This window comes from Symphalangus syndactylus, chromosome 23 (assembly GCF_028878055.3).
Source record: "Symphalangus syndactylus isolate Jambi chromosome 23, NHGRI_mSymSyn1-v2.1_pri, whole genome shotgun sequence".
NCBI lineage: Eukaryota > Metazoa > Chordata > Mammalia > Primates > Hylobatidae > Symphalangus > Symphalangus syndactylus.
This window is the reverse complement of record NC_072445.2, coordinates 10,774,855-10,788,376: the sequence shown is the minus strand read 5'-3', so window position 1 is coordinate 10,788,376 and position 13,522 is coordinate 10,774,855. Positions and strand designations below refer to the sequence as shown.

Below are 13,522 nucleotides of genomic sequence, written 5' to 3'. Positions count from 1 at the left end.
CGCCTGTAATCCTAGCACTTTGGGAGGCCAAGGTGGGTGGATCACCTGAGGTTAGGAGTTCAAGACTAGCCTGGCCAACATGGTGAAACCCTGTCTCTACTAAAAACACAAAACTTAGCCGCACATGGTGTCATGTGCCTGTAATCCCAGCTACTCTACTCAGGAGGCTGAGGCAGGAGAATTGCTTGATCCCAGGAGGCGGAGGTTGCAGTGAGCCAAGATCATGCCACTGCACTCCAGCCTGGGCAACAGAGTGAGACTCCATCTCAAAAATAAATAAATAAATAAATAAAATTAAAAAAAAAAGTTGTGCAAAAGAAAGCGACGGAGACCCAGATATTTGTATGCCCATATTCATAGCAGTATTACTGACAATTGCCAAAAGAATCAACCCAAGTGTTCACTGACAGATAAGAGGATATCCAAAATGTGACGTATATGTACAACGGAATATTATTTGGTCTTTAAAAAGAAGAACATTTGGACACATGCTACGATACAGATAAACCTTGAGGACATTCTGCTATGTGAAATACACCAGTAACTAAAAGACAAATACTGTATGATTCCATTTCTATGAGGTATCTAGAGTAATCAAAGTTATAGAGACAGAAAGTAGAATAGGGATAGCCAGGGGTTGGGGAGAGGAAAGTATGGGAGTTACTGTTCAATGGGTGCAGAATTTCAGTTTGGCAAGATGAAAGAAGCTTTGGAGATGGCTGGGGAAATGGTGGTACAACATCATGAATGTACTTAATGCCACTGAATAGCACATTTTAAAATAGTTAAAATGATAAATTTTCTGTTATGCATATTTGACCACTTTTTTTTTAAGTTGTGTTAGGGATATGCAAGGCTGTAGAAAGTTGGCTTATGTGGGCCAGGCACGGTGGCTCCCACCTGTAATCCCAGCACTTTGGGAGGCTGAGGCGGGTGGATCACAAGGTCAGGAGATCGAGACCATCCTGGCTAACACGGTGAAACCCCGTCTCTACTAAAAAACACAAAAAATTAGTCGGGCACGGTGCTGGGCACCTGTAGTCCCAGCTACTTGGGAGGCTGAGGCAGGAGAATGGCATGAACTCAAGAGGCGGAGCTTGCAGTGAGCTGAGATCGTGCCACTGCACTCCAGCCTGGGCAACAGAGTGAGACTCCGTCTCAGAAAAAAAAAAAAAAAAGAAAGTTGGCTTATGTGTATTTGTGAGCTTTGCTTGTCTGCTAAAATGCTTGTATAAGACAGTTCTCAATTATTTACCCTTAGTTCTTCCTGTGAAAGAGGTTAATTACACTGGTTAAAAGTGCAATTAATACAGGCTGGGCATGGCGGCTCACACCTGTAATCCCAGCACTTTGGGAGGCCTAGGCAGGTGGATCACTTGAGGTCAGGAGTTCAAGACCAGCTTGGCCAACATAGTGAAACCCCATCTCTACTAAAAATAGAAAAAATCCTCCTGGCAAGGTGGCAGGCGTCTGTAATTCCAGTTAATTGGGTGGCTGAGGCACGAGAATAGCTTGAACCCGGAAGGCGGAGGTTGCAGTGAGCTGAAATTTCGCCACTGCACTACAGCCTGGACAACAGAGCAAAATCCTATCTCAAAACAACGGCAACAACAACAACAAAAGTTCAATTAACTACAGATGCTTGAGGCTTTACTAGGCGCAATAGTGACAGACAAACAAAACTTTGTCTGCAAGGAAAATGGGATGCACTGTTGTGTGAAAGTGTCTGGTTATTCTAGAACATGAAAAAGGATAAAAAGGCAAAACTTGAATGGATATAGAATGTTGTAGAAAGTTTGCTGAAAGAGAATTTTATTTGCCTTGATTTATAATGCCTGAGTCTGAAAATAAGCTATGAAATGTATTAACATTTTGTCAAATTTGGCCCAGTTTTAATAGGCTTAAAAATTGATAATAAATAGGCTTGGTGCAGTGGCTCATGCCTGTAATCCCAGCACTTTGGGAGGCCGAGGCGGGTGGATTACCTGAGGTTAGGAGTTCAAGACCAGCCTGGTCAACATAGTGAAACCCATCTCTGCTAAAAATAAAAAGAAAAAATAGCCGGACGTGGTGGCAGGTGCCTGTAATCCCAGCTACTCAGGAGGCTGAGGCAGGGGAATCACTTGAACCCAGGAGGCAGAGGTTGCAGTGAGCCAAGATCACGCCATTGCACTCCAGCCTTGGTAACAAGAGTGAAACTGTATCAAATAATAATAATAAAGATAAAAATAAATAAATAAAAATAAGTAAAAATAAATAAATAATAAAAACTCATGAAAATTTTATGGCCACATATTCTATTAAAGCAAAACTAGAATTTAGCTTTATCTCTACTAAAATAATAAATTGGTCTTAGAGCTCTTAGCAAGGGTTAAAAAGAGGCTACTGTTTAGCTTCTGTATAAGCCTCCCAGATAACAGAGATGCCCTATCTCACCAGAATCATTTCCTCTGCTTTGTTTTGACCTTATTATATCTTAATTATTTTAAACAACAAAAAGCAAAGGTATCTCCCTTATAAAAAAGCTATCTGCTATTGCAATCATATTACCTTCTTCTATATTTATTTCAAAATATTTTATTTTATTATTACTTTGATTAAATAGATAACAAAGTAATATTTCTTGATCTCCCATGACCTCTTAATCTAGAGCCCAAATCTTCTCTAACGGCTCTTTTGATTTTGCCTTCCCAAGATCAGATCCTAAATTTAGAAAAAAATACAATAAAAATTTTAAGATATCTTTCTCTATATGTTTTAAATACTTCAACACTATTGCGAGAGCATCATGGGAAGAACAATCAAATCAGAAGAGATATTCAGGCCTTCCTAGGCTAAATTTTCATAGGCAAAATGCTATTAATATCAATATTTCAGAAATTGCATGCTTTATGGGAAGGCCCTGGAGATTTTTCAATGATTTTGCTATTTATAATATGTTCTTTTTTTTTTCTTTCTTGAGACAGGGTCTCACTCTGCCTCCCAGGCTGGAGTGCAGTGGCGTGATCATGGCTCACTGCAGCCTTGACCTCCCAGGCTCAAGCAATCTTCCCACCTTGGCCTCCCGAGTAGCTGGGACTACAGGTGCACACCACCACACCTGGCTAATTTTTTAAAACTTTTTATAGGATGGAATCTCGCCATATTGTCCAGACTGGTCTTGAATTTCTGGGCTCAAGTGATCCTCCTGCCTTAGCCTCCCAAAGTCCTGGGATTACAGGCAGTATGTTTTTATCTTCAGGGGAAAAACTGATCAAAACATTATGAAATAGTCGTGCCTTGTACCCCAGGAGAGAATTTCACTGTCCGCCATTCTGATATTATTAGGTAGTGTAATAAATAACCACAGCCTTTCAGTCTCGTTACTGGACACATTTCTCCTTTCCAATGCCTGCCTGAAGCCTCTGTTATAAGCTGTAGGCCACAGATTGTATCTTCAACAAAGAAAAACAAACTCAAAGTCTAGAGAAAAAGGACTGTACCAGGTTCTATGAGCTATTTATGCTTCACTTGGGTGTAGGCTTCCAAGCTGACACTGGATGTCCTTCTGACTGAGCTAGTAGACTGAGGATTCCTACAACAGTCCGAAAGCAGATAGCTTACCCAAGATCTGGCAGAACAATAATTGATTACATGGCGTTGATTGAACAGCCGAAGGAAATCTAGTTATGGCTCTTTGTGGGCAATATAGTTGATATTATTTTTTATTGTTCTACTTTAATGGATCTGTGAGGAAGCTCTTTCCTGGTCTTCTTGAGCTGTCTCTAACCCTCCGTTTAGTAGATTATACTTTTTTTTTTTTTTTTTGAGACAGAGCCTCACTCTGCTCCGTCACCCAGGCTGGAGTGCAGTGGCGTGATCTCGGCTTACTGCAACCTCTGCCTCCCAGGTTGAAGTGATTCTCCTGCCTCAGCCTCCCAAATAGCTAGGATTACAGACACACATTACAGCCTCCCAAGTAGCTAGGAATACAGAAAATAGACACCATGCCTGGCTAATTTTTGTATTTTTAGTGGAGATGGGGTTTCACCATGTTGGCCAGGCTAGTCAGGAACTCCTAATCTCAGGTGATCTGCCCACCTCAGCCTTCCAAAATGCTGAGATTACAGGCGTGAGCCACCATGCCCTGCCAGATTATACTTTTGTAAACTGAAATTCAAGTTTCAAGTGGTATCTGAATCTCATTGACCCCCTCACAATTCATAAACCAATACTTTTAAGCCCGGGCACCATGGAGCAACCCGCAACCTGCCTCTATAAAAAATACAAAACATCAGCGGGGTATGGTGGCGCATGCCTGTAGTCCCAGCTACTCAAGAGGCTGAGGTGAGAGGATCACTTGAATCCAGGAGGCGGAGGTTGCAATGAGCCAAGATCGCACCACTGCACTCCAGCCTAGGTGAAAGAGCAAGACCCTGTCTCAAAAAAAAAAAAAAAAAAAAAAATTACTTTTACAGACTCTCCTTACTTTCCATGGCAATATAATTATTTGCACAGGTTCAACAGAATGTGTCCTCCTTTTTTATCAAGATATAATTGGATAAGTCAATTGTGCAATCAAGGCCTTACCTGGAATGTCTTTTTATGGGATGTCCTCATTTAATCAGTTGTGACAAGCCTACTGTAAGGAATGCTCATGGAGCCAATTCCTACAAAACCCTACCAGGAAGCTGGACCTGGAACCACATGGATTGCTTCCTGGCAGAAGAGGGACCTTAGAAAAATCAGGGACCTCAAGAAGAGAGGAAGTCATTTAAATTTACAGGTGATGCAAGTGACATCTGGTGAAGAGAGTACCTTGGGCTTGCTTTTCCAGCCTTAGGATAGAAGTTGGGTGACCAACTCATCTTAGTTTGCCCAGGACTTTCCAATTTTAGCACTCAAAGTCCCACATCCCAGGTACCCCGTTAGTCCCTGGAAAACTGGAACAGTTGGTCACTCAATAGAACAACAAACTACAGAATTTTAAAAGTCCAACCAGGCTGGGCATGGCAGCTCACACCTGTAATCTCAGCAGGTGTGGAACCTGAGGTGGGGGCATTGCTTGAGGCCAGAAGTTAGACAACAGCTTGGGCAACATAGCAAGAAGTCATCTTTATAAAACATTTAAGAATCAGCCAGGCGTAGTGGCATGTGCCTTTAGTCCTAGCTACTTGGGAGCCTGAGGTGAGAGGATTGCTTCAGCCCAGGAGCTTGAGGCTGCAGTGAGCTATGATTGCACCACTGCACTCCATCCTGGGTAACAGAGTGAGATCCTATCTCTTAAAAAAAAAAAAAAAATCCAACCTAAGATTCTGTATGAAAGCTTCCAGACAGAAGCTAAAATGTCTCAATACTGTCTCTATTTGTAGGGCAAATTCAAAGAGACTCACGTTTAATTATATCCTTGTTGCTCCTATGGAAATAAGCCAGTGTAATGACAGCAGCCTTTTACACATCAAGAAAATGTTGGAGATTATCTATGATCACAGAAAAATTATCTGGCCGGGTGCGGCGGCTCACGCCTGTCATCCCAGCACTTTGGGAGGCCGAGGCAGGTGGATCACCTGAAGTCAGGAGCTCGAGACCAGCCTGGCCAACATGGTGAAACCCCATCTCTACTAAACATACAAAAACTAGCCAGGCGTGGTAGTGGGTGCAGGTAATCCCAGCTACTCTGGAGGCTGAAGCAGGATAATCGTTTGAACCTGGGAGGCAGACGTTGCAGTGAGCTGAGATCGTGCCTCTGAGATCGAGCTGAGAAGGAAGGAAGGAAGGAAGGGAGGGAGGGAGGGGAGGGAGGGAGGGAGGGAGGGAGAGGAGGGAGGGAGGGAGAGAAGGAGGGAATCTGAAACTTGGATATGAGGCAAAAAGAATGCTAGCACAACCCATTGTTCACCTTTCATGAAAAGTCCCAAACTTACTGAAGTTACTAGCAGAACAGATAGCCTGAAAGATTTATGGTCTGTTAGACATTAGCCATTTTAAGAATTGAACTCAGTAATTTTATCCTAATACTTTTCTGTCAAATTGCTGGCTTCTCAAATGCTCTTTGAACCAGTCATAACATCTTACTGGTTCCCTCATTCTTTCTTTTTTTTTTTTTTTTTTTGAGTTGGAGTCACTCAGGCTGGAGTATAGTGGCGTGATCTTGGCTCACTGCAACCTCCGCTTCCTCGGGCTCAAGCAATTCTCATGCTTCAGCCTCCCAAGTAGCTGGGATTACAGGCACCTACCACCATGCCTGGCTAATTTTTGTATTTTTAGTAGAGACGGGGTTTCACCATCTTGGCCAGGCTGGTCTCGAACTCCTGACCTCAAGTGATCCGCCCGCCTCGGCCACCGAAAGTGCTGGGATTACGGGCATGAGCCACAACACCTGGCCACCCTAAGACTCTTTAGGGGGACACACAACCATGGCTGATCTTATGTTTCATTGAAGTTTACGGTCATTGACATGGTTTGATTTCCAGGGCTCCGACTGCTTCCCAAGATAAATGTCCTTGCTTAATGAGCCTAAAATTATACCATCTGCAAATTACTTCTTTGGCTTAAAGTACTTTCACTGGTTAAAAGACAAATGTCTCTGGAAAAGGGCAACACATAAAGCCTTACCTGTCATTTTCACATTAGTATAAACACATCCCTAGAGTTTTCTGAGAGTTCTAAATGAGAGAAAGGGGCAGGGGTAGGCAAGCCCTGCCTTCCCATGATGGGGGAGAGGGGGGTATCAGGAGCTGTGGAAAAGGGAATCAGCGTTCAAATGGGGGTCTTGGGCTCACCGCCAGGTCCTCACGGGTGACAAAGCCCCTCTCCTTGGCACCGCAGTCCTGGAAGAAGGCCTGCAGTTCTGCCGCTGCCTGAGGGGACCAAGACTCTGGCTCTGGGGCCACTGCGGCGTCTTCAGCAGCAGCTGGCTCTCTTGTCTGCCGCCGCCGGCTGGAGCCCAGCTTCCGGACTTTTCGAGACGTTCCCTGTCCAGTCTCCATGGTGCGTTGGTCCTGGGGACAGAGGAGTGAGGGGCACTGGGCTGCTGGACAGTCACGCCCTCTCATGGCTCAAAACCCTCCCCTGGCTCCCATCATCCCTGGAAGAAAATCCACTGTGGCTGCCAAAGCCCCGCCTGATGGTGTCCCACCGGGTCCTCTGACCTCGTCGCCCAGCCGCCTCATGGCCTCTCGTCCATTCTGCTCAACGCCTGTACCCTAAGTTCCCTCTACCTGGAGTGCCCTTCTCCAAGCTACCCACATGCCCTCATCTGTTCAGGCTACTACTCAACTATCAAAGTCCTCTCCGACCATTAGAGAGTATATCCTATTCACCCCATGCAGAATCCATCTCGGGCTTTGACCTGGAGGGTGGTTACGCAGGGTTTTCCGGGATCTAGCTGTCCGAAGGGCCATAAGCAGCTTCTGAGCCGTCTCTCTGGCGACTCTTCTCACTCATTAACCCATCTCAGCTGCGTCAGGGATCCCTCCACCGACGCCCCCTCCCCTGTCAGCCTCACCTCTCCTCCAGCCTTTTCTCTCCAGCACCGTGTCCCTAGTCCTTCGACACACGCAGCATGGAATCAGTAGCGCCCCTATGCGGCTCTTAGGGCCCCACATGACATGGCCTCAGCTTCCTCCACCCCACCCCTGTGCCCTTGGGGTCCATGGCAACACCACTCAACCACTCCTGGTTCCCGTAATTCCTGATTCCCTCCCACCCTGCTCCCTTTGCCCCAAACTCCTCAACTCTCTCACTCCCTTACATAGTTAATACCTTTTGCTTCCTCACCTTACAGGCTGCCTCCTCCAAGAAGCCTTCCCTGCAGTCACCCCTGCATTCAAGCTGGGCTCAGTGCCCCCTTGTCTGTGACCCTGCTATGGTTTGAATGTGTTCCCCAAAGTTCATGTGTTGGAAACTTGATCCCCAATGAGGCAGTGTTGGGTGATGGGGCCTGTTGGGAATCATTTGGGTCATGGGGGCGCCATCCTCATGAATGGATGAATGCCATTATTGTAAAAGTGAGTTCCTTGTTAAAAGATGGACTCAGACCCTCGTGCTCTCTGTCATCCTTCTGCCTCCCACCATGGGAAGACGCCACAAGAAGGCCCACGCCAGATTCTGCCTCCTCAATCTTGAACTTTCTAGCCTCCAGAATGATGAGGAAATAAATTTCTGTTCTATGTAAATTTCCCATTCTATGGTATCTGCTGTAGCAGTACAAACAGACTAAGGCAGGCTCCATGCTTCCCCAGCTGTGGATATCACTGTTTATCTAGGTCCATACTGCTCCCCACCCCTTAGCACATGTTAGGTGCTCAAGTAAGGGATGTCAAATTCATTGTTCATTCGCCTGTCACTGAATGTCTTAGTTCAGTCAATTGATAAGGATTTTGGTGGTTGGGCATTCATCCAGGTGAGGCCCCTGGGGTGAGGAAAAGAGAGGCTGTGGTTTGGAAGGGATGAAGTCTCAGCCTGCCTTGGGGGAACAAGTCTGGGGCCCATAAAGCTAGGGGATGAGAAGGACTTGATGTCCAGACAGACAGGGCAGCTTCCTGCAGGTGGGGGGACTTGTGCAGGTGCTACAGGAGGCATCGAAGATTTGGAATCAGTAAACTGTGTGTGTGAAGGAATCGAGGTAGAAGAGTAAGGCTCATGCCCAGGAGACGGAGGAGACATCTCCCCTGGGTGTTCTCTGTTGAGGCCAAAGGCCACAGACAGGCTGGGTGGAGTGGTTAGCGGGCTCTGCTTTAGGCATCACAGGCTCATTCCAGGGGGTCATTCCACGGCCTCCCCTTGGGCAAGCTTCCCAAGCGGAACTGCACAGGTTGCACAGAACTCGGATGAAGCAATTTCTCATCCTGAGGAGGCCCCAAACTTCAAACAGAAGTACATTCTCTCTCTCTCTCTCTCTCTCTCTCCACCCCCCCTTCAAAGTCTGTTTCAGATGAAGTTTTAAGATCATAAATGTAAAACCGCAGTGGTGAGCTGGAGTCCACTATTAGGGGCTTGTGAGGACCAACTGTGCACACCTCTTCCTATCTCAGCAGCTTGGAATCAGCCACTGTGGGAGTATTGGCACCATGGGAATCAGCAAATGCTATGAATCAGGTCTCCTGCCCCCACCAAAGAATAGTCACCAGCACACCTCTTCTGAAGACTTTCATCTGCCCCAACCTTTCCCACCCTCTATCATGCACATAAGCAACAAGCATTTACCGAGCGCCAACTGAATGCCGGTACAGTGCTAAGCAGGCCTGCCGCAATCCATGTGTTTCCTTTAAGCGAATTAGGAAAAGGTACTTCCTGCTGGCAGACACAGCCCAGTGCCAGGGCTCATGGTTTGACAAGTGGAATGTGGGCTGGATTCCAGTCCCCATGCACCCCCTTGGCTGGGCATCCTTGTGCAGGACACACCTTGCACACCCCAGCAGAGTCCCTGGCACTGCAGGTAGAGGTGTGACTAACTCCTGGTCTCCCCTAGGGGCCCTCACAGCCTCATGCAGGAGACACAAACATAATTACAGTGCAGCACAGAAGGGGCAGCATACCTGTGTGTCGGGTGCTGGGAGAGCACTGAAAAAGGAGCAACTCACTGATCAGGGTGTCAGAGAGGGCTTCCTGGGGGAGGTGACATAGCTTAGCAGTGAGCTCCAGGGCAGGAGAGATTATATTTAACCCTGATGCCCTCATAGTGCCCAGCCTTGCTTAGGATACATACTGGGCTCTCAACCCACTTCCTCTGCTGATTCACTGTCCCCTAGAATGTGGAATGTTCTAACAGACAACTGAATAGATTCAGAAAATATCAGAGCCAGACACAGTGGCTCACACCTCTAATCCTAACACTTTGGGAGGCCAAGGCAGGTGGATTACTTGAAGCCAGGAGTTCGAGACCAGCCTGGGCAACATGATGAAACTCCATCTCTATCAAAAACAAAAAATTAGCCAGGCATGGTGGCATGCGCTTGAAATTCCAGCTATTAGGGAGGTTGAGGTGGGACAATCACTTGAGCCCAAGAGGCACAGGTTGCAGTAAGCCAAGATTGCACCACTGCACTCTAGCCTAGGCAACAGAGTGAGACACTGTCTCAAAAAAAAAGGTCTTTCTAATAAAAAGCAGGGAGGCAAAAAAGCCAAGAATGAGGAATAAGATTCTAAGGGTTAGAATAGGGAAGTCCCCATGCTTATCCAACTGGCCTTCACCCAGTATCTCTCACCCCTAATTCACCCCATGTTGCCCCATGGAAACAGTGAACACATAGACACCCCTCCTTGGGCCCAGAGGCCTTCCACACCTGAAAGCCACCATCTATCTCCATTCCCCATCCCCCTAAGAGGGGAGCCCCCTCCCTCCATGGGCCTATGACCCTTCTTCAGTGGCTAATGGGGTTTGGCCTGGCAGTTCCAGCCTTGTAGGTTACACTCAAAGAAAGACTCCCTGTAGAATAGAAGGGGATTAATAAACAAAACAACAACAACAAAATAAGCTGGGCATGGTGGCCTGTAATCCCAGCCTCGGGAGGCTGAGGCGAGAGGATCACTTGAGCCCAGGAGTTCAAGACCAGCCTGGGCAATGTAGCGAGACCCTGTCTCTACGAAATAAAATAAAACTAGCTGGGCATGGTGGTGTGCCTGTAGTCCTAGCTACTTGGGAGGCTGAGATGGGAGGATCACTTGAGCCCAGGAGGTCAAAACTGCAGTGAGCTATGATTCACCACTGCACTCCAGCCTGGGCAACAGAGTGAGATTCTGTCTCAAAAAAATAAAAAAGTAAAAATAAAAGAAAGACTCACAGAGCCTCAGTACTATAAGAGGGTCAGTCCTACTCTTGTGACCTGGAGATGCAGAAAACGAGGCTCACGAGAGAAAGTGACTTCCAGTCCCATTGCTGTGAAGTCAGCAGACCTCTGCTTCCAGCTCTGCTGCCCGTGGGCTGTGCAACCTTAGGGAAGTCAATCAGCATCTCTGTGCCTGAGTTTCCTCACTGGAAACTTAGGACTAATATCTCTCACACAGGGTTGCTGTGAGGATTAGGCAAGATAATTAAAGTTGAAACATCAGTTCCCATTCCCCAGCATAGCCCACCTCCCTTTCCAGCTTCACTTTCTCTTAGCACTTGTCACCTTCCCAGAATAGAGAGGCTTTTGCTCATTTTTGTTGTAAATTTTCCTTCTCCTCATGCTGAAATAGAGGCCTCACGTGAGTAGGGAGTTGACGCTTCTGTTCACTGCTCTATCCCAAGAGCCTAGAACAGCGCTTGGCACACAGTTGGTACTCTGCAAATATTAGCTGAATATATGATTCACATAAAGCATTTAGGAGTGCGCTTGGTATCAGTGACTACCAGGTGAAGGTAGCAATGACAACAGTGGTGATGACATTGATAAAGGTGAATTCTATTTGAGGCACATAAAAGCCAGGTTCCATGCAGATACAACTGATCCCATTTGACAGATGAGGAAACTGAGGGAGGTTCCAAGATGCAGAGTGACCTGCCCAAGCCTTGATGTCAGTGGTAGAACTGCAGCAGACTCTGCTCTTCTGGTCGGTCATGGGATGGACTTCCCCAAGGCTACAGAGGTGGCTCTTCCTGGGCAGAAGGCCCCTCTGGGGATGACAAACGCCCAGTGGAGTAGCCCTGAGTGGGACAAGGGCTTTGGAGCAGGGTGGGCGTTGACAGGCTTGGCTCCTGTGGTGACGCCCAGTGTCTCGTGCACTTCCGGCGATGGAGCCAACATGGCCAAGGGAGCAAGATAAGATTCCCCGTGCAGAAGCCTCCAGAAGCAAAGTCCACTGTGACACGAGTGTCACATCGCAGCCTGCCAGGCTCCCACAAGTGTAGGAAGTTAGAATCCTGGAAGAAATTCCCTGCAGCCACATCCTAGGACATGTGGCATTCTTGACATTCCTTTCTGGGAGTTCCCAGCCAAGCTGCACCTCCACAGCCCATTTCCAGCAGTCCTCTGGCATTATTTTTAAGAAAATAGCACCTTCCAGATGCCTCGCCTGCCCCACCTCAGCATCTGCCCTCTCTGCCAGTCAATCCTTCTCTCCCAGGAGGGGTACTCAGCCACCCGCTCCTTGCCTGTCAGGTGGCCTGGGGCAGGAAGGCAGCAGGTGTCCTCCAGCCATCGCCACCTCAAAATCAGTCACTTGTCACCATCAGGTGGGATGGTGCACTCGCCCCTTGTGCCTTCACATTCAGATCCCTGACAGCACCCCCACGGCCTGACAGCATACCCTAAAAACAGCCTGTGTCCCTTCTAGGCCAGGCCTGGTCCCTCAGAGACAGCAAGGACACCCTTCAGGCAATGCACAAATGTACACATGCAAACGTGTGCACACACACACCCTCCTTGGCCATCACCCTCAGCCTCCACTCCCTCACTGTCAGCCTCTCCGTCAGACACAGCACCCCTCATGGCCATTCCATCATTCCATTCTGCATGTGCGAATACCATTGCCCAGCACACATCCCTCCGAGTCAGCCGGCAGGGCCACCCTGCCAGTGCCCTTCTCCTCCACCACTTTCCCCTTAGTGCATCCTCATGCCTCACATCCTTAAGAGTGGGGGACCCCTTCATGGCTAGGACACACATACAGCCCCTCAGCATGACCATCTCTCCCCACATCCCTCACCTAAAAAATCGCATAAGGCTTGAAGCCAAACATGAGAGCAAATGAATCCCAAGCGCCTGCGGGAATCCACTCCCACCTTGGTATTCTGTTAGGCAGCAGGCACCACAGGCTGCCCACCAGGAAGTGGAAGCCAGAGAAGAAGGGTGGGGTAGGGCAGCGGCAGATTCCAACCTGGCATGGGCCCTGCCTGGGGCCTCCAGGTGTCCATCACTCTCTCACCAAAGGGCGCTCAGAACTGGGTCTGCTCTCCACTTGGCTGGCTTCAATAGCTATAAATAACAGCCACAGTCGCTAAACCCCAATTGTCCAAGTCAGTGGGCCTGAGAGACACCTAGTGTCTTATTCCAGTCTACTTATCCTCACTCCTCCCCTCCTAACTAATAGAGAAACTGAGGCTCTGAGAAACCAGCCGTAAATAGCCATTTACGGGTAGTGACATACCCCAGCCTCCTGCCCAAGTGCTTTCCCATCCCCTCCCTTAGACCACGCAGAGAGCTCCAAATGCAGGGGAAAAGAGGGCTCTGCCCTTTGCACCCTTGACGTAGAAACTAAACAGGGACCCCAGCTCCCTCCCCCATCCTCATCCTTCAAAGAAAAAGAAGCATTGCAACCTAGGAATGGCTCCTACCTCTCAAACGCTCCCAGTGGAACACACAGCCCTGGGCTCTGGGAGCTGGTAGTGGGGTGACTGCTGCCCTGCGGATCCCACGAGCTCTAGAACTGTTAACAGTCTTGTCTTGCTTAATCTCCCTTTCCGCTCCCCAGCAAGCCAATCTCCTGTGCTCATCTACAGGACTTCCTGTGGAAGCGAACACTGGCGGCCCTTTCACAATTTTGCCTGGCACCCCCAGGCATCCCCGCCCTGGTTGGTGTCTTGAAGTGGAGAATGCTGGGGCTGGCAGGGAGGTCCTCC

The 13,522-nt window shown here is 48.0% G+C and overlaps 1 protein-coding gene across 1 annotated transcript in view; it reads right to left on the bottom strand.

Annotated features, from left to right (window-relative positions):
• Window positions 1-6,980, bottom strand: part of RAB44 (RAB44, member RAS oncogene family) — a 31,878-nt gene extending 24,898 nt beyond the window's left edge. Inside the window, exon 1 of the mRNA XM_055263425.2 lies at window positions 6,762-6,980. Coding sequence (XP_055119400.2) covers window positions 6,762-6,968 — 207 coding nt within the window. The 5' untranslated portion in view covers window positions 6,969-6,980. The remainder of the gene's footprint in view (window positions 1-6,761) is intronic.
• Window positions 6,981-13,522: the final 6,542 nt, after the last annotated feature.